Below are 27,322 nucleotides of genomic sequence, written 5' to 3' on the forward strand. Positions count from 1 at the left end.
TTTGTTTTGCACAGAAATAAATCGTAAAAACTTAGGTTAAAAATAGAATTAAAATTGAATTTCATATATTTTTCACTTCGTCTGTTATATTTCACAGTTTCTTATACCGAGAAATTTCCGTGAAAGCATTAAATCGAATGGAGGAAGAACCAAAGGAAATAGAGTTCAAGAAGCCTCAACGGTTCAGGAAAAAGAAAAATCAAAGGTACCAATTGTCCGTTCTAACGGTAACGGGACAGAATGAAATAGTCGAAGAAATGGTCAAAGAAATGACCCTATCATTGAGTTAATTTTTTAATCTGTCATTGCCTTCAAAAACACAACCACTATAAACACCACATCATAAAGCCCTTCATCAGTTAACACATGTACAAAGTAAATACCTCTACTATACAGTATACACGCATTACTTCAAGCCGAAAATAAACTTTTCTCTTGTTGAAAATCAATACTAAAAATGGTATACTCGTTGCCGACCTCTTTTGCACACCTTTTGTGAGTTTCATTATGATTATTTTAATCCAGTCGTTTAGTAAAAAGACGGACTACTAGAAATAGTAAGTTCCAGGAAAAAAATGTATAAATAAAAAATAATGTAGACTTTTACATATCTATATATCCCCGATTTGACTGTATTGTTTACTGTAGTAATTATTGTGACCATTTGTGTTTTTTTTTTTATTTTTAATAAACAAAAAAATATATATATATAATAGATATAAATCTATTGCTTATTTTAGCCTCTAACTATATTAAATATCTTACCTTTTGGCTGAAAATTAAGCGTTTGAAGTGTTTTTTAGCATTTGAGTAGGGTTGCCACGTAGGTACTTACCTCATATTTAAAAAATGTTACCTGAAATTTTTTTTTAGGGAGAGTCTGATCTAAAAAGCGATGTCTATTTTAGCCTTCAAGGCTATCCAAAATCATACATTTTGGCTGAAAAATAAGTGTTTTTGGTGTTTCTATAGCATTTGAGTATGGTTGCCAAGTACTTGCTCATAAGTAAGAGAGTCACCCCAAATATTTAATACAATTGAAAAAATTTTGCATTAAAAAAAAAATTTTTACTGCAACTGAAAAACATTTGCATTGAAAATAAAATTTTTATTGCAAATAAGAATATCTTGCTGGGAAAAAATGTTATTGCAAATAAGTTCATTTGGCCATATGAACATTAGATTCAAATATAAATGAAATATCTAATGTATGGTCAAATGGCCAAAGTTGTAAGAAATTCGACGAATTAAAAAAAATAATTAATGCACACATTTTGCATTGATTTTTTTTTTTTTCATTGCAGAACATTTTTTATTTGCAATAACATTTTTTTTAATGCAAATTATTTTAAGTTGCAATAAATATTTTTTTGAGTGCAAATATTTTTCAGTTGCAGCAAAAATTATATTTTTAATGCAACATTTTTTCAGTTGCCACAATGCAATTTTTTTTCAGTTGGAATAAATATATATATTTTTTTTAATTTAATGAAAAGCAAATGCATTTAAAAAAAATTTGATTTTTTTACAAATCTGGCTGTTGCTCATATTTTTCACAGTCTAGAAGACATGACAGTTCCTTGATGACTTAACAAATTATAGCCTATGTTCATCGAGGGGACAAAATATATGTCTCCACCAAATTTTTTTAAATTCAGATAAGTATTGTAGACTTTATACTGCCACACACAGGCAAACAGTTCGTAGTGTTACAATATGTTGGAAATCAAACTATATGTTTCTTTATTTTGAAAATATGGTCACCTTATTCTCAGTACAGGTACTCGTATAATATCTACACACCTTCCTATTGATTTTCCTTTCACTATGTCTATTTCCCCCTAAACAAAAAACACACACAAACAAACTTCACAATAAAATGACTTCAAATAGATTTTACCTTAACCCGAAAGTGGTGTGTATAGAAAATTATGATATGTTCGTATGTTAAGTTAAATTATTCCCAATTAAATATTAAATAACTTTCATTTTCTGTTAATAAACAACAAGTAGAATAATATCCTTCTCAGGATATATTCCATATATGTAGATATTTTACATCTGCATAAATATTTTCTATTTATAAATCTATAAAAGGGGCTTTTGTTTTTGTCATTTTATATGTATGTATATATTTTTTGGGCAGAGAGAATCATCTGCAGCAGTAAATATTCACACAGCCTTATAATTGCCCTGTCATCCATTAAATTGGGTCATTTATAAATAGGTTCTATTCAAGGCACAACACAAACGATATGTGTGTTTGTTTGTGTGTGTGTATGTTGTGTAGGCAAAAAATTTTCCAAGAACATAAGAAGGTTATGCCTGGGCTATGTGGGAAAAGAAAGGATATGTAAAATTAAACACATAAGGAAAAAAAAAGTCGCAAATATTAATTGACATTTTATGTGTACTGTGGTACATTATTATCAACATAAACATTTTCTTTTTCCGATGAATCGTTCAGTAATGAGAATAATGAAATGAAATAACCATTACTTGCAGCTGTAAATATGGTCAATAAGTCAAGGTTTGCAAAAAGTAATGCGCTAACCTTTGGCAAAAAAAAAAATACATGGGTTTCCCATTCAGTGATAAATCATTCTTGCATTCAAATATTAACATTTTTTGTTTGCATTCTTGCATAAATGCGTTCACGCATTCACACAATTTTGCATCCTTGCCCAATTGCATTTTTAGAATTATTGAATGCGTTCACGTATTTGTTTTTGAAATTTCGAATTTTGGCGTTTTGTTATTCGCATTTCCAAGTTTTTCGTATATTCTTTAAAACACATCTCGCGTTTGCATTTGAAGTTTCCAAATAGTGATTTTCTTAAAACGTGAAGTTTTGTATCCTATTCGAAGGATATCGACGCACAGAGCACAAATATGTATTTTTTTATAAATTTTGGGCAAGTAGTTTTATTTTTAGAGAGTTTTGAATTGGTCAACTTTGGGGTCATTTAGAGCATAAATAGAGCCAGGAAACGCATTTGAAGTTTCCAAATGGTGATTTTCTTAAAACGTGAATATTTTGCCTAGATTTGTATCCTATTCGAAGGATATCGACGCACAGAGCACAAATATGTATTTTTTATAAATTTTGGGCAAGTAGTTTTATTTTTAGAGAGTTTTGAATTTGCCAACTTTGGGGTCATTTAGAGCATAAATAGAGCCAGGAAACGCATTTGAAGTTTCCAAATGGTGATTTTCTTAAAACGTGAATATTTTGCCTAGATTTGTATCCTATTCGAAGGATATCGACGCACAGACCACAAATATGTATTTTTTTTATAAATTTTGGACAAGTAGTTTTATTTTTAGAGAGTTTTGAATTTGTCAACTTTGGGGTCACTTAGAGCATAAATAGAGCCAGGAAAGACATTTAAAGAAAAAAAGGTGATTTTCTTAAAACCTGAATATTTTGCCTAGATCTGTATCCTATTCGAAGGATATCGACGCACAGAGCACAAATATGTATTTTTTATAAATTTTGGGCAACTAGTTTTATTTTTAGAGAGTTTTGAATTTGTCAACTTTGGGGTCACTTAGAGCATAAATAGAGCCAGGAAAGGCATTTGAAGTAAAAAAAAGGTGATTTTCTTAAAACCTGAATATTTTGCCTAGATCTGTATCCTATTCGAAGGATATCGACGCACAGAGCACAAATATGTATTTTTTTATAAATTTTGGGCAAGTAGTTTTATTTTTAGAGAGTTTTGAATTTGTCAACTTTGGCGTCATTTAGAGCATAAATAGAGCCAGGAAACGCATTTGAAGTAAAAAAATATTTTGCCTAGATTTGTATCCTATTCGAAGGATATCGACGCACAGAGCACAAATATGTATTTTTTATAAATTTTGGGCAACTAGTTTTATTTTTAGAGAGTTTTGAATTTGTCAACTTTGGGGTCACTTAGAGCATAAATAGAGCCAGGAAAGGCATTTGAATTTAAAAAATAGGTGATTTTCTTAAAACCTGAATATTTTGCCTAGATCTGTATCCTATTCGAAGGATATCGACGCAGAGAGCACAAATATGTATTTTTTATAAATTTTGAGCAAGTAGTTTTATTTTTAGAGAGTTTTGAATTTGTCAACTTTGGGGTCATTTAGAGCATAAATAGAGCCAGGAAACGCATTTGAAGTTTCCAAATGGTGATTTTCTTAAAACGTGAATATTTTGCCTAGATTTGTATCCTATTCGAAGGATATCGACGCACAGACCACAAATATGTATTTTTTTTATAAATTTTGGGCAAGTAGTTTTATTTTTAGAGAGTTTTGAATTTGTCAACTTTGGCGTCATTTAGAGCATAAATAGAGCCAGGAAACGCATTTGAAGTAAAAAAATATTTTGCCTAGATTTGTATCCTATTCGAAGGATATCGACGCACAGAGCACAAATATGTATTTTTTATAAATTTTGGGCAACTAGTTTTATTTTTAGAGAGTTTTGAATTTGTCAACTTTGGGGTCACTTAGAGCATAAATAGAGCCAGGAAAGGCATTTGAATTTAAAAAATGGGTGATTTTCTTAAAACCTGAATATTTTGCCTAGATCTGTATCCTATTCGAAGGATATCGACGCAGAGAGCACAAATATGTATTTTTTATAAATTTTGAGCAAGTAGTTTTATTTTTAGAGAGTTTTGAATTTGTCAACTTTGGGGTCATTTAGAGCATAAATAGAGCCAGGAAACGCATTTGAAGTTTCCAAATGGTGATTTTCTTAAAACGTGAATATTTTTCCTAGATTTGTGTCCTATTCGAAGGATATCGACGCACAGAGCACAAATATGTATTTTTTATAAATTTTGGGCAACTAGTTTTATTTTTAGAGAGTTTTGAATTTGTCAACTTTGGGGTCACTTAGAGCATAAATAGAGCCAGGAAAGGCATTTGAAGTAAAAAAAAGGTGATTTTCTTAAAACCTGAATATTTTGCCTAGATCTGTATCCTATTCGAAGGATATCGACGCAGAGAGCACAAATATGTATTTTTTATAAATTTTGAGCAAGTAGTTTTATTTTTAGAGAGTTTTGAATTTGTCAACTTTGGCGTCATTTAGAGCATAAATAGAGCCAGGAAACGCATTTGAAGTTTCCAAATGGTGATTTTCTTAAAACGTGAATATTTTGCCTAGATCTGTATCCTATTCGAAGGATATCGACGCACAGAGCACAAATATGTATTTTTTATAAATTTTGAGCAAGTAGTTTTATTTTTAGAGAGTTTTGAATTTGTCAACTTTTGGGTCACTTAGAGCATAAATAGAGCCAGGAAACGCATTTGAAGTAAAAAAAAAAGGTGATTTTCTTAAAACCTGAATATTTTGCCTAGATCTGTATCCTATTCGAAGGATATCGACGCACAGAGCACAAATATGTATTTTTTATAAATTTTGGGCAAGTAGTTTTATTTTTAGAGAGTTTTGAATTTGTCAACTTTGGGGTCACTTAGAGCATAAATAGAGCCAGGAAAGACATTTAAAGAAAAAAAAAGGTGATTTTCTTAAAACCTGAATAGTTTGCCTAGATCTGTATCCTATTCGAAGGATATCGACGCACATAGCACAAATTTGTATTTTTTTATAAATTTTGGGCAAGTAGTTTTATTTTTAGAGAGTTTTGAATTTGTCAACTTTGGGGTCATTTAGAGCATAAATAGAGCCAGGAAACGCATTTGAAGTAAAAAAATATTTTGCCTAGATTTGTATCCTATTCGAAGGATATCGACGCACAGAGCACAAATATGTATTTTTTATAAATTTTGGGCAACTAGTTTTATTTTTAGAGAGTTTTGAATTTGTCAACTTTGGGGTCACTTAGAGCATAAATAGAGCCAGGAAACGCATTTGAAGTAAAAAAATATTTTGCCTAGATCTGTATCCTATTCGAAGGATATCGACGCACAGAGCACAAATACCTATGTATTTTTTATAAATTTTGGGCAACTAGTTTTATTTTTAGAGAGTTTTGAATTTGTCAACTTTGGGGTCACTTAGAGCATAAATAGAGCCAGGAAAGGCATTTGAAGTAAAAAAAAGGTGATTTTCTTAAAACCTGAATATTTTGCCTAGATCTGTATCCTATTCGAAGGATATCGACGCACATAGCACAAATTTGTATTTTTTTATAAATTTTGGGCAAGTAGTTTTATTTTTAGAGAGTTTTGAATTTGTCAACTTTGGCGTCATTTAGAGCATAAATAGAGCCAGGAAACGCATTTGAAGTAAAAAAATATTTTGCCTAGATTTGTATCCTATTCGAAGGATATCGACGCACAGAGCACAAATATGTATTTTTTATAAATTTTGGGCAACTAGTTTTATTTTTAGAGAGTTTTGAATTTGTCAACTTTGGGGTCACTTAGAGCATAAATAGAGCCAGGAAAGGCATTTGAAGTAAAAAAAAGGTGATTTTCTTAAAACCTGAATATTTTGCCTAGATCTGTATCATATTCGAAGGATATCGACGCAGAGAGCACAAATATGTATTTTTTATAAATTTTGAGCAAGTAGTTTTATTTTTAGAGAGTTTTGAATTTGTCAACTTTGGGGTCATTTAGAGCATAAATAGAGCCAGGAAACGCATTTGAAGTTTCCAAATGGTGATTTTCTTAAAACGTGAATATTTTTCCTAGATTTGTATCCTATTCGAAGGATATCGATGCAGAGAGCACAAATATGTATTTTTTATAAATTTTGGGCAACTAGTTTTATTTTTAGAGAGTTTTGAATTTGTCAAGTTTGGGGTCACTTAGAGCATAAATAGAGCCAGGAAAGGCATTTGAAGTAAAAAAAAGGTGATTTTCTTAAAACCTGAATATTTTGCCTAGATCTGTATCCTATTCGAAGGATATCGACGCAGAGAGCACAAATATGTATTTTTTATAAATTTTGAGCAAGTAGTTTTATTTTTAGAGAGTTTTGAATTTGTCAACTTTGGGGTCATTTAGAGCATAAATAGAGCCAGGAAACGCATTTGAAGTTTCCAAATGGTGATTTTCTTAAAACGTGAATATTTTGCCTAGATTTGTATCCTATTCGAAGGATATCGACGCACAGAGCACAAATATGTATTTTTTATAAATTTTGGGCAACTAGTTTTATTTTTAGAGAGTTTTGAATTTGTCAACTTTGGGGTCACTTAGAGCATAAATAGAGCCAGGAAAGGCATTTGAAGTAAAAAAAAAGGTGATTTTCTTAAAACCTGAATATTTTGCCTAGATCTGTATCCTATTCGAAGGATATCGACGCAGAGAGCACAAATATGTATTTTTTATAAATTTTGAGCAAGTAGTTTTATTTTTAGAGAGTTTTGAATTTGTCAACTTTTGGGTCACTTAGAGCATAAATAGAGCCAGGAAAGGCATTTGAAGTAAAAAAAAGGTGATTTTCTTAAAACCTGAATATTTTGCCTAGATCTGTATCCTATTCGAAGGATATCGACGCAGAGAGCACAAATATGTATTTTTTATAAATTTTGAGCAAGTAGTTTTATTTTTAGAGAGTTTTGAATTTGTCAACTTTTGGGTCACTTAGAGCATAAATAGAGCCAGGAAAGGCATTTGAAGTAAAAAAAAGGTGATTTTCTTAAAACCTGAATATTTTGCCTAGATCTGTATCCTATTCGAAGGATATCGACGCACATAGCACAAATTTGTATTTTTTTATAAATTTTGGGCAAGTAGTTTTATTTTTAGAGAGTTTTGAATTTGTCAACTTTGGCGTCATTTAGAGCATAAATAGAGCCAGGAAACGCATTTGAAGTAAAAAAATATTTTGCCTAGATTTGTATCCTATTCGAAGGATATCGACGCACAGAGCACAAATATGTATTTTTTATAAATTTTGGGCAACTAGTTTTATTTTTAGAGAGTTTTGAATTTGTCAACTTTGTGGTCACTTAGAGCATAAATAGAGCCAGGAAAGGCATTTGAAGTAAAAAAAAGGTGATTTTCTTAAAACCTGAATATTTTGCCTAGATCTGTATCCTATTCGAAGGATATCGACGCACAGAGCACAAATATGTATTTTTTATAAATTTTGGGCAACTAGTTTTATTTTTAGAGAGTTTTGAATTTGTCAACTTTGTGGTCACTTAGAGCATAAATAGAGCCAGGAAAGGCATTTGAAGTAAAAAAAAGGTGATTTTCTTAAAACCTGAATATTTTGCCTAGATCTGTATCCTATTCGAAGGATATCGACGCAGAGAGCACAAATATGTATTTTTTATAAATTTTGAGCAAGTAGTTTTATTTTTAGAGAGTTTTGAATTTGTCAACTTTGGGGTCATTTAGAGCATAAATAGAGCCAGGAAACGCATTTGAAGTTTCCAAATGGTGATTTTCTTAAAACGTGAATATTTTGCCTAGATTTGTATCCTATTCGAAGGATATCGACGCACAGAGCACAAATATGTATTTTTTATAAATTTTGGGCAACTAGTTTTATTTTTAGAGAGTTTTGAATTTGTCAACTTTGGGGTCACTTAGAGCATAAATAGAGCCAGGAAAGGCATTTGAAGTAAAAAAAAGGTGATTTTCTTAAAACCTAAATATTTTGCCTAGACCTGTATCCTATTCGAAGGATATCGACGCAGAGAGCACAAATATGTATTTTTTATAAATTTTGAGCAAGTAGTTTTATTTTTAGAGAGTTTTGAATTTGTCAACTTTGGGGTCATTTAGAGCATAAATAGAGCCAGGAAACGCATTTGAAGTTTCCAAATGGTGATTTTCTTAAAACGTGAATATTTTGCCTAGATTTGTATCCTATTCGAAGGATATCGACGCACAGAGCACAAATATGTATTTTTTATAAATTTTGGGCAACTAGTTTTATTTTTAGAGAGTTTTGAATTTGTCAACTTTGGGGTCACTTAGAGCATAAATAGAGCCAGGAAAGGCATTTGAAGTAAAAAAAAGGTGATTTTCTTAAAACCTGAATATTTTGCCTAGATCTGTATCCTATTCGAAGGATATCGACGCAGAGAGCACAAATATGTATTTTTTATAAATTTTGGGCAAGTAGTTTTATTTTTAGAGAGTTTTGAATTTGTCAACTTTGGGGTCACTTAGAGCATAAATAGAGCCAGGAAAGGCATTTGAAGTAAAAAAAAGGTGATTTTCTTAAAACCTGAATATTTTGCCTAGATCTGTATCCTATTCGAAGGATATCGACGCACATAGCACAAATTTGTATTTTTTTATAAATTTTGGGCAAGTAGTTTTATTTTTAGAGAGTTTTGAATTTGTCAACTTTGGCGTCATTTAGAGCATAAATAGAGCCAGGAAACGCATTTGAAGTAAAAAATATTTTGCCTAGATTTGTATCCTATTCGAAGGATATCGACGCACAGAGCACAAATATGTATTTTTTATAAATTTTGGGCAACTAGTTTTATTTTTAGAGAGTTTTGAATTTGTCAACTTTGGGGTCACTTAGAGCATAAATAGAGCCAGGAAAGGCATTTGAAGTAAAAAAAAAAGGTGATTTTCTTAAAACCTGAATATTTTGCCTAGATCTGTATCCTATTCGAAGGATATCGACGCAGAGAGCACAAATATGTATTTTTTATAAATTTTGAGCAAGTAGTTTTATTTTTAGAGAGTTTTGAATTTGTCAACTTTGGGGTCATTTAGAGCATAAATAGAGCCAGGAAACGCATTTGAAGTTTCCAAATGGTGATTTTCTTAAAACGTGAATATTTTGCCTAGATTTGTATCCTATTCGAAGGATATCGACGCACAGAGCACAAATATGTATTTTTTATAAATTTTGGGCAACTAGTTTTATTTTTAGAGAGTTTTGAATTTGTCAACTTTGGGGTCACTTAGAGCATAAATAGAGCCAGGAAAGGCATTTGAAGTAAAAAAAAAAGGTGATTTTCTTAAAACCTGAATATTTTGCCTAGATCTGTATCCTATTCGAAGGATATCGACGCAGAGAGCACAAATATGTATTTTTTATAAATTTTGGGCAAGTAGTTTTATTTTTAGAGAGTTTTGAATTTGTCAACTTTGGGGTCATTTAGAGCATAAATAGAGCCAGGAAACGCATTTGAAGTTTCCAAATGGTGATTTTCTTAAAACGTGAATATTTTGCCTAGATTTGTATCCTATTCGAAGGATATCGACGCACAGAGCACAAATATGTATTTTTTATAAATTTTGGGCAACTAGTTTTATTTTTAGAGAGTTTTGAATTTGTCAACTTTGGGGTCACTTAGAGCATAAATAGAGCCAGGAAAGGCATTTGAAGTAAAAAAAAGGTGATTTTCTTAAAACCTGAATATTTTGCCTAGATCTGTATCCTATTCGAAGGATATCGACGCAGAGAGCACAAATATGTATTTTTTATAAATTTTGAGCAAGTAGTTTTATTTTTAGAGAGTTTTGAATTTGTCAACTTTGGGGTCATTTAGAGCATAAATAGAGCCAGGAAACGCATTTGAAGTTTCCAAATGGTGATTTTCTTAAAACGTGAATATTTTGCCTAGATTTGTATCCTATTCGAAGGATATCGACGCACAGAGCACAAATATGTATTTTTTATAAATTTTGGGCAACTAGTTTTATTTTTAGAGAGTTTTGAATTTGTCAACTTTGGGGTCACTTAGAGCATAAATAGAGCCAGGAAAGGCATTTGAAGTAAAAAAAAAAGGTGATTTTCTTAAAACCTGAATATTTTGCCTAGATCTGTATCCTATTCGAAGGATATCGACGCAGAGAGCACAAATATGTATTTTTTATAAATTTTGAGCAAGTAGTTTTATTTTTAGAGAGTTTTGAATTTGTCAACTTTGGGGTCATTTAGAGCATAAATAGAGCCAGGAAACGCATTTGAAGTTTCCAAATGGTGATTTTCTTAAAACGTGAATATTTTGCCTAGATTTGTATCCTATTCGAAGGATATCGACGCACAGAGCACAAATATGTATTTTTTATAAATTTTGGGCAACTAGTTTTATTTTTAGAGAGTTTTGAATTTGTCAACTTTGGGGTCACTTAGAGCATAAATAGAGCCAGGAAAGGCATTTGAAGTAAAAAAAAAAGGTGATTTTCTTAAAACCTGAATATTTTGCCTAGATCTGTATCCTATTCGAAGGATATCGACGCAGAGAGCACAAATATGTATTTTTTATAAATTTTGAGCAAGTAGTTTTATTTTTAGAGAGTTTTGAATTTGTCAACTTTGGGGTCATTTAGAGCATAAATAGAGCCAGGAAACGCATTTGAAGTTTCCAAATGGTGATTTTCTTAAAACGTGAATATTTTGCCTAGATTTGTATCCTATTCGAAGGATATCGACGCACAGAGCACAAATATGTATTTTTTATAAATTTTGGGCAACTAGTTTTATTTTTAGAGAGTTTTGAATTTGTCAACTTTGGGGTCACTTAGAGCATAAATAGAGCCAGGAAAGGCATTTGAAGTAAAAAAAAGGTGATTTTCTTAAAACCTGAATATTTTGCCTAGATCTGTATCCTATTCGAAGGATATCGACGCAGAGAGCACAAATATGTATTTTTTATAAATTTTGAGCAAGTAGTTTTATTTTTAGAGAGTTTTGAATTTGTCAACTTTGGGGTCATTTAGAGCATAAATAGAGCCAGGAAACGCATTTGAAGTTTCCAAATGGTGATTTTCTTAAAACGTGAATATTTTGCCTAGATCTGTATCCTATTCGAAGGATATCGACGCACAGAGCACAAATATGTATTTTTTATAAATTTTGGGCAAATAGTTTTATTTTTAGAGAGTTTTGAATTTGTCAACTTTGTGGTCACTTAGAGCATAAATAGAGCCAGGAAAGGCATTTGAAGTAAAAAAAAGGTGATTTTCTTAAAACCTGAATATTTTGCCTAGATCTGTATCCTATTCGAAGGATATCGACGCACAGAGCACAAATATGTATTTTTTATAAATTTTGGGCAACTAGTTTTATTTTTAGAGAGTTTTGAATTTGTCAACTTTGGGGTCACTTAGAGCATAAATAGAGCCAGGAAAGGCATTTGAAGTAAAAAAAAGGTGATTTTCTTAAAACCTGAATATTTTGCCTAGATCTGTATCCTATTCGAAGGATATCGACGCAGAGAGCACAAATATGTATTTTTTATAAATTTTGAGCAAGTAGTTTTATTTTTAGAGAGTTTTGAATTTGTCAACTTTGGGGTCATTTAGAGCATAAATAGAGCCAGGAAACGCATTTGAAGTTTCCAAATGGTGATTTTCTTAAAACGTGAATATTTTGCCTAGATTTGTATCCTATTCGAAGGATATCGACGCACAGAGCACAAATATGTATTTTTTATAAATTTTGGGCAACTAGTTTTATTTTTAGAGAGTTTTGAATTTGTCAACTTTGGGGTCACTTAGAGCATAAATAGAGCCAGGAAAGGCATTTGAAGTAAAAAAAAGGTGATTTTCTTAAAACCTGAATATTTTGCCTAGATCTGTATCCTATTCGAAGGATATCGACGCAGAGAGCACAAATATGTATTTTTTATAAATTTTGAGCAAGTAGTTTTATTTTTAGAGAGTTTTGAATTTGTCAACTTTGGGGTCATTTAGAGCATAAATAGAGCCAGGAAACGCATTTGAAGTTTCCAAATGGTGATTTTCTTAAAACGTGAATATTTTGCCTAGATCTGTATCCTATTCGAAGGATATCGACGCACAGAGCACAAATATGTATTTTTTATAAATTTTGGGCAACTAGTTTTATTTTTAGAGAGTTTTGAATTTGTCAACTTTGTGGTCACTTAGAGCATAAATAGAGCCAGGAAAGGCATTTGAAGTAAAAAAAAGGTGATTTTCTTAAAACCTGAATATTTTGCCTAGATCTGTATCCTATTCGAAGGATATCGACGCACAGAGCACAAATATGTATTTTTTATAAATTTTGGGCAAGTAGTTTTATTTTTAGAGAGTTTTGAATTTGTCAACTTTGGGGTCACTTAGAGCATAAATAGAGCCAGGAAAGGCATTTGAAGTAAAAAAAAGGTGATTTTCTTAAAACCTGAATATTTTGCCTAGATCTGTATCCTATTCGAAGGATATCGACGCACATAGCACAAATTTGTATTTTTTTATAAATTTTGGGCAAGTAGTTTTATTTTTAGAGAGTTTTGAATTTGTCAACTTTGGCGTCATTTATAGAGCATAAATAGAGCCAGGAAACGCATTTGAAGTAAAAAAATATTTTGCCTAGATTTGTATCCTATTCGAAGGATATCGACGCACAGAGCACAAATATGTATTTTTTATATAAATTTTGGGCAAGTAGTTTTATTTTAAGAGAGTTATGAATTAGTCCACTTTGGCGTCAATTACGTTTACGCATTAGCACATTCTTGTAAAATCGCACTCTTCCATTTTTTAGAATTCATGCACTCGTTCCCTTTTGCAATTTGGAATTTAGGCATTTTAAATGCACATTCGTGCATATTAGAGATTTTTTGTGTTTAGGATTCTTGCATGCGTTCACGTATTGGTTTTTGCAATTTTGTATTTTGGCATTTTTGCACTCTCGCATTTCCAAATTTTTTGTATATTGCAAAACTGCATTAATGCATTCACACATTCGCACATTCTTGCAAGCCAGCGCAGTTTTAGTATTCTAGCATTTTCACATTTCTTTGACTTTTGTATTTTTGCATCTTTGCATGCTTACATTCCTTTGCATGCTTATATTCTTGCATTCTTGCGTTCTTGCATTTGCGCATTATTGCTTTCTTGTGTCCTTGCGTTTTTGAATGAATGCACTCTCGCATCAATGCGTTCTTGCATTCATGAGTTTTTGTACTCTCCCACTCTTGCGTTCTTGTGTTTTTGCACACGTGCATTGTTGCTAACTTGCTTTCTTGCATTCTTGGATTCTAGACATGCATCTGTTTGGCCATTCTATCATTATTTTGGAATCTCGCATTCTACAGTCTTGCGAATTTGCGTTTTTGCTTTCCTACGTTCTTGCATTTTTGCGTTCTTCCCTTCTTACAAACTTCAAGAAAGCCAAATTGTGTCACCCAATTTTTTGAGTCTTATGGAATCCGAAATAAAATGTAAACTAATGTTTCTGCTGTTTCTAAAAATTCAGTTTAACAGTCAAATAAGGTTCGAATAATTCAACGAATCAATTGTGTACATTGACACATTCAGAAACATACAACACAATAGCCTGATGCACAACACAATGTGAATTAAAAATAAACAAAAACGAAAAATTCAACAAATTGTGTGATGTACGAAAATGAAGTCAATGTCCACAATAATGACAACATTGAAACAACACTATACTTTTACTAGAATACCTTCTCTCATCCCCTCCCCTTTTTATATTCACACCTCCCAATCGCCCTGTGTAAACACACAAACGTCCGTCCAAGCAACATCAATACCAAAAAAAAAAAAACAAAGATAGCTGTTAACGGTGAATTAATTATTGCTCAATGATTTGTTAAATTTCTTTTGATACAAAACATGTTGGAAATTAATGAAGAGGAAATTATAATAAGGAATTTTCGCCTCCGCATTATTATATCCGTTTTTCGTTTTCGCTCTAAACAACACACATATAAGTTACCCATATCTACACTTTTACCTTATAAATCGGTCGTCAGTGTCGGTCGATGCGACGAAAATTATAAAAGAGTATTTTTTTCTTTCTCATTTTGATACAACAAAGCTGCTGGATATCACTCTCATCAATGTACTACATAGGTCTGATAGCTGGATTGCTGACGAACTGGCTAGCTTGGTTAAACGGTTTTTTCCATGCCATCGAAGAATTATTTATTATAGAGCTTTTATCCATAAATTTTATAAAGGGGTATGAGAATTATGACGAAGCAAACAGCTTTACAAACGTGTGGATCTAAAAATATCTCTACGTCAAAATAAAGCAACAGAAGTTTAGTAGGCCGCTGAAAAAATAGAAGAGCATTTTGAAGAAAAATTAAGTAAAAATTTACAATAGACGTCCTTAAATCAGAAAATTAGTACCAGAACCAAAATATCTAAATAATGGTAACTCATCATTGGATAGCTTTTTTAGTCAGTAAACGAGTTTTTCTTTGAACTAGAAAAAATAGCCGCGTTACTTTGGAGGTGGAAGACTTCTCGTGACTAGATGAAAACAATAATCTAGTACAATTAACTACACTGTATAGATGAAAGTACTAGATCGACTAATTATCTTCTCATTAGTAATCTACCAGCTCCAAAGAAACGCGGGTTATATTGAATCTCAAATCCAAAAAAAAAGTAGGTACTAGATTATCTACTATAACTTCTGCAATTACCAGGTCGTTATGAATGATTAGAGTTAAGCATGAATTAGCTGATTGTACTGAAACTTAATATTGTGACTTTTTGTTATAAAAAAGTACAAGATTACAACCATTGTAATAGACCTGTTGCTTTGGAAGGTATTAAAGTGTTACTAGTAGTTTACTAGAGATTTTAAATGAAATACACTTTCAACGACATCAATAAAAAAATGTACTAGATTACCTATCTATTTATGAGTTAAACACCACCTCCAATTGTTTTAAAAATGTAGAAATAATAGTATAGTTAGCAATCCTCGCACCAGATAACTCTTTTGATCTGACTTAACCCCGATACGAAATAGTACTAGATCACCAATCTATGTAAATTAATTTTCGAAACAATCGGATAGCTTGGCCCTGTAGATCAGGAAATAACTGAATTGGCCTTTAATCAAGAAAAAATATATTTCATTTCGAAACAAAATGTATACTCCCAATTTCAGGTCTAAGAATAAAGACTTCACAACTCTCGTTTCAGTATAGTTAATTTCTGTTCAAACATAATTATTTGATTGAGTGACATAAAGAAAGTACAAGATTGTAATGGAATAAGATAAAAATTCTCTATGTAATGGTAGCCTATAATAATGTTTTAAATTGAAACAATCAAAAAGAACGGTACTATTGCTAAGGTTTACAAAATATACTGGATCATCTGACTTTGTAACGTCTCATATTGATTAATTATTTCAGTGCCAAAATTGCCAGCATCAGTCAAAACGTTTACAGTAAAGTACTGATTTACCGAATCGATACAAACAAACTTTAAACATAAGAAAAAACGGTACCAGAATAAAAACAACGAAATATAATGACTGGCACTGTCGACATCTCAGGATTAGCGATTCATTGACTTCGTTGCAGGAAAAAATCATGTTCCTTGACAGTGCTAGATTCCTACGTCTTCACATCCCCGTAATCATTTGAAGTGGTAGAAGTGTTTCATATTGTAATATAATAGATGGGGGGCATTCCTGCAGCTTACTGCAGCTTTTGAGTCACCTGAGCTTCAGTAACTCTTTGACTTGCTTTTGTTCAGGCGCATTTCCTTGAAAGAAGAGTTAGATCATTATGTGACGGCCTTGCATTGAAAGAGCTTTAGCCTTGAACATATACCCTTTACCACATCCATGATCGGTATAGTCAGTGTCCAGTATCTACTACATTGGATTGACACTTGCAAAATAGATCAATTTCATTTTTCAATGATGCAGGGTCTTAAGCTAAAGAAATCCACAGTAAAGTGAGTGCGCTTAAAGTTGGTATATCTATCAAATAATTTTGACCAATTTTTCATATACAAATTTTCGATTAGGTCAGACTCAATATGGTTAAAAATCCAAAGTATAGAAATCTGTATTGGTTTTGATAAGGTGCCTGTTGGAAAGGGGTTACAGTTTTATACCTTTGGTGCAACGAAAAAATAAACATTCTTCGATGCGGAAAAAATGTGCTAAATTTAGCAAAAGATTTGAATGGTTTTTAGTTACACTTGATTGATGCTAAATATTTTACTACGCATACCTTAAAAAAATCAGGCACACCTTTGTATCTCCTTGAAATGTAAAGTTGATAAAAAAAAAGTTCAATTCAAATTTAAAATTTTTCAATTTTCCAATCAATCATCTTACAAATGCATTTTCAAATACCGATGCATACACTCGTGTTAGAGAGTGAAATGTTTACTTTCCATTCCGCATTCATCCATCCATCCATCTCGAAATCCAAATCATCACATCCACCCCCTACTAACTTTTTTTTTTATTGACAAAATTAAATTAGAAGAAAATCACGAATAATCCTAGAGAGTGAGATATATAAATGGAGCGTGTGTGAGAAAAAAGAAGAAGAAGAAAAGTTGAAATGACACCATAAGTGTAATGCCTTGAGTAGGTATACCTACATCTCTATAATAAATGTATGTAGGAGAAAATCAATCGTTCCTAGGATAGATGGGTATGCATTTTATTTACAGCACGTGGACTTAACGATGTAATAGTGAGAGCAAAAGCCTCACCAAAAGGCACAAGGAAGGAAGTTGATGTAAGAATATGTATCTCTAGAAATAAAATAAAATGTATCTATGAGGGGCTTTTTTTTTAAGAGCTTTCAATGTTTTTTTAATGAGCATTTGAAAATAACGGATTTCGCAGTAAACTTAAGGGGAATTTGATGGAGCTTTTTGGATTATGGGGTGAATTTTTTTTTTTATTGAAATTTACCATAAAAGTTTAAAAGCTTTTGATGAACTTTGAAATTTTATTTTTTCTATTTGACACCAGAGGGCTGGTTAAAAAATATATAAATTTTGTTCGTTATGGTTCAATTTGTTTATTAATTTCATTTGTTTAACTGTTTGATATTAAATTTGTTTGATTGCAAATAATTCAGCAACCAGACCTCCAAGAAACTTTTGTTTGTTTTAAGTTATGAATAGAGCTTAAAGAGACCTTTCTTTTAATGTCTCACTTGATAGATTTGAAGGAATTTTTTTTTAAATGACTTTTTTTGGGCAAGGGTTAACCTTGATTTTTTTTCGAAAATCTGAAAAAATAAATTTGTAATTTGTTACATAAATAGATAGGCTTGTTATTTGTGAACTCGTATCTGTAAACCAAAACTTGTTTCGAGAGTTTGATCCGAAAATATCTGCTTTCGAATGAAAGTAAAAATATATTTCGAATGCAAATAATTCAGCAACCAGAACTCCAAGAAACTTTTTGTTTTCAGCTAAGAATAGAGCTTAAAGAGACCTTTCTTTTGATGTCTCACTCGATGAATTTGGATATTTAAAATTCCTTTTTTTTTTTTTTTTTGAAAATCCGAAAAAAATATAATTTTTTTAATAAATAGATAGGCCTGTTCATTGCAAACTCGTACTTGTAAACCAAAACTTGTTTTGAGACTGCTTTCGAATGTAAAAAAAAAAATCTTTCGATTGCAAATAATTCAGGAATTAGAGGAATTTTTTCAACATGAATTGAAATGAAAATTCGAAGAAAATAAATTTTTTTTAACCTAAATTTGATTGACTCTTATTTTAAATAAAAGTCATAGTTCCAAAATTTCTTTTTACAATTTGTTTTTTTTTTTTATTGAAAAAAGGTACAAAAAATCTGAAATTACAATATTTCATAAAACTTCTTCCTTCATCTTCAACTCTTAATCTAGTTTCTTATTCTCTAAGCATTTCACATTTAGATGTTAGATCTCTTCATCGATTTTGTCATCATCCCATTCCCAATTAAATTGAAAGTCCTTTAAATAAAACGAAAGAGAGAGAGAGAAAAATTTTGAATTTTGAATTTCGAATTATTAAACTAAACACCTACATAATCCTCTACAGCCGAATGTGTTGGCAATGAACATGGCGCACATGACAAATGTGCCACACCAGTATCATGTCCCGTACACTCACATTGTTGACAATTATTTGGCGCAGCTGTCTTGGCCACACGTTTTGCAAATATACTTGCAATTTTCTTAGTTGGATGTCGATGTTCAGGTTGAAGTTTTCGTGCTGAAAAAACTGATCCATTGGTTTCTAATGCCAATGGTGCACATAAACCTAAATTATCTTTGGGAATGTGTAGTTGTTTTCGAGTTGCTGCATCACCGTCAACAAATCGTTTCGAATAAACAAAATCACGATCTAATCCGAAAAATTGTCGTAATTTTCGTGTTCTTTCGAATTCGAATTCGGTGTCGGCGAGTATGTGAAGATTGACACCTTCTTCGAGCATATATTGAAGGATTGATGTAAAGTCAAACTGAAAGGAAATAGTTTGTCAAATTTTGTCAAAAAGATTGTAAAATAAAGTAATTACCTTCATTGCTTTTGATGAACAATCAGAACATGACAGTAGAATGAGAACCTTTGATGCACCAGGTCGGAATTCAAGCTGAGTGGCAGCACTGATTGCTGCTAATATATCACTATTGTTGCCATTTCCAACTTCAATGTGATCGAAATACTTTTGAAGTTCATTTATATCAGAAGTGAAGACCTGATTGTGATGAATTATTGATCGGGGCACATTGAATGGCTCAAAACCTCCAAATGCAAGAACCGAAAATCTATAAAATTTATAGAATTTTAGCTTGAAAAGTCTTGAAAAACACCAATTTCTTCAGTTTTTTACCTGTTGTTATTAATTTTAGCTGCGGCAAATTCAGCTTCCAGTGATGCCACAACTGTCATAAGATTCTTTTCAAATGTCAAATTAGCATTACAGGGCTTTGCTTCGACAATGAATACAACATCCGCAGTTTTTGGTATATCTTCCTTGTTTAGAGTAATAAATGTTCCCTCTGGGACATAAGTTCCATTCAAAAGCTTACAACTGTCAAATAAATTATGTTATTCCTATAAAATTTCTATAATTTGTATGACAGTAGGTCTTACAATATACATTGATCTGGAACTCTCATTAGAATCTTCGAATTCGCACAAGCTTCGATATAAGCCAATGCAGCTGTACAAACTCCCTTCATAGCTGGATTGTGATCCCTCATTGAGTTCGAATTTACTCCCAAATCTTTACACATTTCCAAAAATGGCAATGGACTGATAGTATCAGAACAAGCTGATAAAATTCCCGACGTGAAAATATGCTCACAAGCTTCCAAGACTTCATCAGAAGCCTTGATTTTCGACGAAATCTTTCGCTGCTTGCATGATTGTAAGCTCCAAGAATCAGTAAATTCTTCTGTGTCATTAACAACATGATTCCTTGAAGTCATGTACTCATCGAAAGGTTCATTATTAAGTGTTCCCAACAGACCAGCTGTTTGACCAAAATACCAGCCGGCAACTTCAAACCAACAAAGATTAAATTGAATGTTACAATTTAAGTTGAAATCTTTTTTCGAATGAATTGTCAAAATATCCATTTCACGGTAGATGGTAACCGAGCCAAATTGCATGGGTAACATTGGGGAATGGTTGCCATCTATGGTTAAAGTCTATGGAAAAATTTTAATAAAATCTTTCGTTAAGTTATTGTAGTACGAAAAATTATAAAGGCTTACATCATCCTCCAAATTGATTTCGAGGACCTTATCATCCGTTAAAAGTGTAAGTTTTTTCGTAGGAATTCTGGAAGATGTCTGTAAGGGATTCAAAGTCAATTAATGTTTTTTTCTAACAGTTTTGATAGTATTATCATACCGATGGCTCTAGAAGAAGAGTAAAGTTCCTTTGGAAAAAGTCATGAGCCAAGACGTAAGAACATTGTTGACCTCTTTCGTCACATTCCAAGTTTAATCCAACAAAACTTTTATCAAAAGTCATATAATGCCGTGAACCAATCAATAAAGACCGTTCTGAAAACCACCAAATCATCAAATAGAAATATCTTAACGAAAAATCGTTTTTTTTTTTAACGAAAATTCTCACCTGTATACGGCGGCAACCAAGTCTCCGGATCTAAATTCGACTTTAAACCATAAAGATACCTAACAATCGATGCATTTGTACTTGCAAAGAAATTCTGTGCCTTAGCCAGCATACGATATTCGGGTATTTCTTCGAATTTCGGTGTTTCGTTAAAACTATGCCATGACATTGGTAATTTCTGCTCCAAATCTATAACACCAACTTCAGGATCAAAGACAAAATATGTCTTTGCCTCTCGATACATATCAGCAGTTTCGAGAGCATTCAAAGTATAAGTTTGAAGTTTATTACGTATCAATGCATACAATTGATGCAAACGGTATTCCAATTGTAACTCATCAGCTAGCCATTCGATTTTGGCAAAGATTTCGTCAAATTTCTGCAATATCAATTGAATGTGTTGCAGCTTTTGGAGACCTTTGATTTTGTCTACAATTTCAGTAATAATTTCGTTAAGTTCATTGCCGAACGGAACAAGCTTGAAATATTTCTCCTTGATGAAATTCCAAGCGATAACTGAGTATTTCTTGATGTTAGTTATTGCATCGTTGGATTTGATATCTTTGTAGAGACGATCAACGTCTTGTGTGAAACTGGAGACTTTGTTGAAATATGGAGACTCAGCAAGTTCGTTGGTACGTTTGTAAATAAAGTCTGGAAAAAAAATATAAAAGTTTTCGAAATTTAAAGTTCTAAAAAGTTCGAAAACTTACCGAAAATTTCCTTGCTAATATCCCAAGCAGCTGTTTCAATGTATGACAAAAATCGGAACACATGTGGTTCGATGCGTTTTAGAACCGATTTCCAATAGTTAGCAAGCATAGTTGATATTTTATTCCATAAATTCTCAACATATTTTATAAATGATATATGCAAGTCTTTGATGAATTTGTCATATTTTTCGACACCTTTTTCCATTAGATCAGATAAGTATCGCAGAGAATCACCATGGAAGAATCTACTTATGGCTTCAAGAGCTTTTTGATAAGAAGTTTTGATCTACAAAAAAAAAAGAATACTTTCTATAAGCCTTCTTTAAAGCTTCTTACAACTTCTTTAAAACTTACTGTTTCGATTAGCCAAAGAATATTTTTTCTTAAAGCTTTTCCCGAATCACCCATAGCATGCCATAATTCTGTGAATATCTTTGGTAGTGATTCAATATGATCTCTAATTGCCAATTCGTCCAACACCGATAATGTAAAGTTGACAAAAGTTTTGATGTAGAAGTCATTTGCTTCGTATGATTGATTTACAAAAACTCGTAATTCTTCTAAATCTTGTTCCAAAACACTTAATTCTCTGCAAAGAACAAAATGAAATTGTAAAAAAAGGTAGATATTTCAATATATCTCAAAATTCTTACCCAACATCATCTAAAAATGATTGAGTATGAACACTAGCTGTACTCCAAACATCATTTATAGACTCTGATGTTTCGGTGTACATATTTTTGATCCAAAAATCAATTCCATCGGAAAATGATGTATAGAATGATGTTCCAATTGATTTGAATTTAGCCTGTAAATAGAGGGGTTTGAAAAGTTACGCAAAGAAAATGAAGATAAGGATTGATTTATGAATGAAGATGGCTCGTTACTGTGTGAAATTGAGAAACGCTCAAGTTCCAAGATAAAATGAGTTGATACTAAAAAATAGACTGAGGAGAAAAAATTGGTTTCTACTGGAATTTCTCTTGGTAATCAAAAAATGGGGTACCAAAAAACGTATGTAATTGAAGCTTAAGCAAGGGTGTGCTCTATGATAACTTGATAAATACCTATGACGAAGGAGGCATCCAATTTTACGATTTTTACTATTGAATCAAAAAATGATTTCGAACCGAAAAAATCTTGATGGTTGATACGCAAACTGGCAAGTAACAAAATAAAAGGATTCCGCCGACAAAATTTATTTGCAATGAAAAAAAAAAAACAAACGATTGGTATACAAAAAATCGACAAAATCGTCTTGTACCAAAATTTAGGTTTTTTTTGGAAACCAAAAAATCAGTAGAAAGTCAATTGGAACCAAAAATCTGTCGAAAGCTAAACAATCAGTTGGTAACGAAAAAATCGGCTGTTACCAACTAAAAAAATCGGTTGGTACTGAAAAACATTGTCTGGTTCCGAAAAAGCAGCTTGGAGTTTAAAATATTGCCTAGCTAGTTCTAAAAATATCGTATCATAAAAATATGTTTGCATTGGTTAAATTGATAAAATATAAAAAAAATTGTCTAGTTCGTACCGAAAAAGTCGACCGAAAAAATGACTTCATACCAAAAAACTGGATTGGTACGAAAATTCAGGTCGTATGAAAAAACTGGAAAATAGTTTGACTTTTGAAATTGATTTGCTATGAAAAATAAAATGCACGACTGGGTCGCACGAACTTGCTCTTAGAGTTAAAGTTGCTTAAATTTTTAAGACTTTGTATAGAAATTTGGAAAAAAAAATAAAATTCGTTTTTTAAAAAAATAAAATAAAATCTAAAATTAAATTGCCCTCCAAAACAAGTATGCAGTTTTGATTGAAACATTAACATGCATTTTTAGAAAAAAAAATTTCAAAATCGTTAGAGCCGTTTTTAAAAAAACTAATTTTTTGGAAAAAAAGTTTTAAAATAAAATTGGTATGCCATTTTGTAGAAATCACTAATCAACATCAAAAAACAAATTTAAAAAAAAATTCAATGTCCCGTTTTCGAAAATTTGATTTTTCAAACAAAAATTTTCAAATTTTTTTTTTAAATCCAAAAATAATTTTTTTATAAATTTTATTTTTGGCTTATATTTAGATTATATAAATAGTCGAGTCAAATTAGACATAAAATTTGTAAAATCTCGGAATCCAGGGAAAGTCGATGCATCTGAAAAACGAGTATAGGGCTACATTATAATAGGGTCAAATAAGAAAGTTAAAAAAAAAAATTTCACCGCTCTCGATTACAACAGTTTTTATAGACCGTTTACTGTCATTCCGTATGCAAGCGTCAATCGGAATTGCTGTCTCATTTTAGATTTTGATCAAACTTTGTAGGGATGTTCTCTAGGACTGTAAGGAAGCAAATCCATTATGATTTAATTTTAAGTTGCGTGGTTTTCCCGCTACCCGCATTCGAACTTTTTCAGAAGGTCATTTTAATGTTATTATAGCTTTGCGTCTACTAAAGATATCTTTTTGTTTGAAACGCCATTTTAAAGCTTAAGAGTAGTAATTTTTGAATATATATTAAAAAATTACGTAATAATTACCCCTGAATTAAAAATAATTTTTGAAAAACTGGTAATTTTGCTGATTTTTCATGGTTTTTGACTGGCTCCAGAACCTTGGCTATTATATGTAGGAAGCTTATACTTACCAAATATTAAATATAGATATTTTTCAACAAAATAAATCTAAAATGAACTCGATGGCTGTACTCCTTATGTAAAAATTTTAAACAAAAAAATCGTCAGTTTAAAAAAAATCAGTTTTTGCCAAAAAAAAAAATCTGATGGTTCCAAAAAATCGATTGGTGCCAAAAAGTAAGGAAAAAAATCCCTTGGTATCGAAAATGTCCCTTTGCTACTCTACCAGACGAAAAAACCAAAGGTTTTCCTTAGGTCAAAAGTTAAAAAGCAATAAATCCGATTTAATATAAGCGTTGATTGGGGCCGCTTTTATGAGCCCACCATACACATTCACCCGACACTTAAAAATTAACCCTAATTTGAATAAAATAAATCTGTAACATTTCAGCAAGCTTACGTATTCCACTTACCTTCAGTTCCTCCTTTATCTTTGGTCTCCAATGAAACTTTCCAGTTATCAGTCTTGAATGATTCATCTTATAATACGAACTAACATCAATTATTCTTATTTCTTCATAATTTCTCCAAATATCTAAAAATCCACTTCGAGCATCCGGAATATGTCCAATCATTTGTAAATTTTGACTTGAATCTTCAGTCAAATTGAATTCAGCTCTAGCATATTTCTTAGCCAAATCAACATAGACAAATCCAGTATTATTCAAATCAGGAGAATCCCAAACTGTAGCATTCAATCCATAAAGTGGATATTTTGTGTATGGAACTGCCCATAATCGAATTTGTCGATAAGGTGTGTTTCGCTATAAAATTTTAACAAAAAAACTTAATGTTTTTCTAAGATCTATAACTTTTACTTTTACCTCATATTCAAATTCTTTATTATTCAAATCCAATTTAGCTAAGAAACGACCTTTCTTTATTGGGAAATAACCACGTTGATAAAAAGCATTTGTATCGGCTTTGTAGTAAGAACTCTTTGCCATAGCTATTCCATGAACATTAACATTTAAAGTACTTGCTGGATGAAGAACTACAACATCCAAAGTGTAATTGGTAATAGAATTTCTTGTACCAAGATCTTTAAGAAGAGCTTCAAGAGTTAACAGATGGTCAGGATCATCTGAGTATTCAACTATTAAGTTAGCCTTTACCAAATCTTCTAATCCACGATAGAATGATCCTTTGAATTGTACATCCTGCAAGGGAGAAACATTAGACCGGATTGGAGAGTTTCGAAAAAATTTTAAATCAAACCTTTTCAAGATAAGGATGTCCAATAGTAAAAACAATACTTTGATTATCCTTATCACCTTGTTGTAGTTTCTCACTTTGCCAAAGAAGTCCTGTTCGAAGTGTTTTCTTTTCTTCAGATTGATCAATAGTCCATTTCAAGGATAAATCCGAATCAAATCGATCACTTGTTACATAATACCAGCCTTCAGCTGATAGATTTCTTCGTGGATAAGAAAGTTCCAATAAAAAGTTTTGAGATTCATTTGAAGCCTGAAAAAGAAAAAGTTCAAAAATTGTTGCGTTCCCTAAATTCTTCAGAAAATTTGTTCAAACCGTGCTAGAATTTCCCAGCTCAATATTATAACCAATCCAAGCTGTAGGAGCCAATTGAAGTTTCGACTTGTGTTTGGTCATCATATCCAAATAATCATACTCAGAATTTATAATAATCGTTCGATTTGGATGAATGGCAACAATTTTAAATTCTTGACCTGTATCAGTTGTTCGAACATGTAATTCACCAGTTAGATTCATAGTTTTTGAATTTCTAAGCTCAAATATTTCCCAATGTTTCATATCCTATAGAATACAAAAATTAATGTTTTAACAAGTTTTTGGAGAGTTTTTTTGGAGACTTACATTATCTGGCATCTCAGCATTGGTATACTGTTTCGAATGGATATAATGAATACCAAGAGGTTTAAGTTCATTTTCAAGAGTTATATCGATGACATCTTTTTCGAAACCCATTCGCTGTTCGGTTTTACAGTTATAACGACCATTGAGGACATTTTTCTCATTGTAAATAACATTAGCTTGACCGATATGTAAGAGTTCACGTTCTTTCATACTGTAATCGATGTTAGCTTGATGGCGTGTGGTTAAAGGTACTTCTAGCTGAATTGAACCTTGAAGATCTCGGTTGAGATTTTGTGATGTGTAAGTGCTGTGTAAGTTGAAGAAACCAGAGTCTTCGGGCCATGTAGCTTTTGCGTAACGAATTGTTTCTCCACTAAAAAAATGGAACAATAGAAATGGTGAACATTTTGAGAGGTATTTTTTTAAATTTAATTTACCCAGATGTTGTGAAATTAATATCAGCACGAAGCCATGTAATATTGAAGAAGGGTAGGGTTCCATTAACGAAGCCCTTCATGTTTGATAGAGTATTGAAAGCCATATCGATTTCTCCAAGTCTCTTCGAAGCTGGTGAATCAAGAGTGCACCTGAAAAAAGAGCCATTCATTTTTTATTTATCTAAATTCGCCATGCATTTCTAACAAATTCAAGCATTAGACAAGAAATGTGCTGAATAAGTCTAAAATGGGTATTTTGATTGAAAGCCCTTTATCGTTACTATTATCTTGACCACTTCATTGATTTTATAAGCCGATAGCTTAAAGTGCGAATCTGAAGTTAAGCGCGAGTCTGAAGATGCGGCATACGAGTTTCAGCTTACAAACGTGTTGTGGAAGTACGTTTAGTTGTAAGCCAGTCATCGGTATATAAACTTAGAGCCCGACCACACAATTGATTTTATTAACGAATCGCGTGAAGCTCGAATCTGTTAATTGGGCTTATGCGATTCAAGAATTTTGCTGAATAGCTTTAAAACTTGTTGTGGAAGTACTTTAAGTTGTAAGCACGTCAGGAAACTTAATGCTAGGACTCGACATTGATTTTATTAGCGAATCACGTAAAGCTTGAATCTAACAAAGGGGCGTACCCGATTAATGAATTATGCAGAATAACTCTAAAACGTGTTTCAGAATTTGTAAGCACTTGAACACTATTTAACTACGAGCACACAAATGAATAGATAAGGAAATCGTGTGAATCACGGATCTTAAAATATGGTTTACACGATTCAAGAATTATGCTGAATAAGCCGTTTATCATAATTTAAACACATTGCAACACGCAACGTGAAAAGTAAATCCCATAATGCAGTTCACGTGATTCTACAAGTTAGCTGAATAACTGATTGCAGGCACCACTTTTCGTTAAAATTTTAAGTGCGATTCCGCAAATCCGAAA

The 27,322-nt window shown here is 31.8% G+C and overlaps 1 protein-coding gene across 1 annotated transcript in view; it reads right to left on the minus strand.

Moving 5' to 3' along the window:
- Positions 1-18,406: 18,406 nt before the first annotated feature.
- LOC129913211 (uncharacterized) overlaps positions 18,407-27,322 on the minus strand; it is a 35,795-nt gene continuing 26,879 nt past the window's right edge. Inside the window, exons 15-31 of the mRNA XM_055991768.1 lie at positions 26,362-26,511; positions 25,925-26,297; positions 25,619-25,864; positions 25,307-25,555; positions 24,913-25,248; positions 24,502-24,852; positions 22,106-22,260; positions 21,807-22,041; positions 21,453-21,738; positions 20,740-21,393; positions 20,512-20,666; positions 20,373-20,450; positions 19,747-20,306; positions 19,484-19,684; positions 19,169-19,418; positions 18,674-19,111; positions 18,407-18,599 (exon numbers count right to left, since the gene is read on the minus strand). Coding sequence (XP_055847743.1) covers positions 18,546-18,599; positions 18,674-19,111; positions 19,169-19,418; positions 19,484-19,684; positions 19,747-20,306; positions 20,373-20,450; positions 20,512-20,666; positions 20,740-21,393; positions 21,453-21,738; positions 21,807-22,041; positions 22,106-22,260; positions 24,502-24,852; positions 24,913-25,248; positions 25,307-25,555; positions 25,619-25,864; positions 25,925-26,297; positions 26,362-26,511 — 4,771 coding nt within the window. The 3' untranslated portion in view covers positions 18,407-18,545. The remainder of the gene's footprint in view (positions 18,600-18,673; positions 19,112-19,168; positions 19,419-19,483; positions 19,685-19,746; positions 20,307-20,372; positions 20,451-20,511; positions 20,667-20,739; positions 21,394-21,452; positions 21,739-21,806; positions 22,042-22,105; positions 22,261-24,501; positions 24,853-24,912; positions 25,249-25,306; positions 25,556-25,618; positions 25,865-25,924; positions 26,298-26,361; positions 26,512-27,322) is intronic.

Source organism: Episyrphus balteatus, chromosome 3, assembly GCF_945859705.1.
Source record: "Episyrphus balteatus chromosome 3, idEpiBalt1.1, whole genome shotgun sequence".
Classification (NCBI taxonomy): Eukaryota; Metazoa; Arthropoda; class Insecta; order Diptera; family Syrphidae; genus Episyrphus; species Episyrphus balteatus.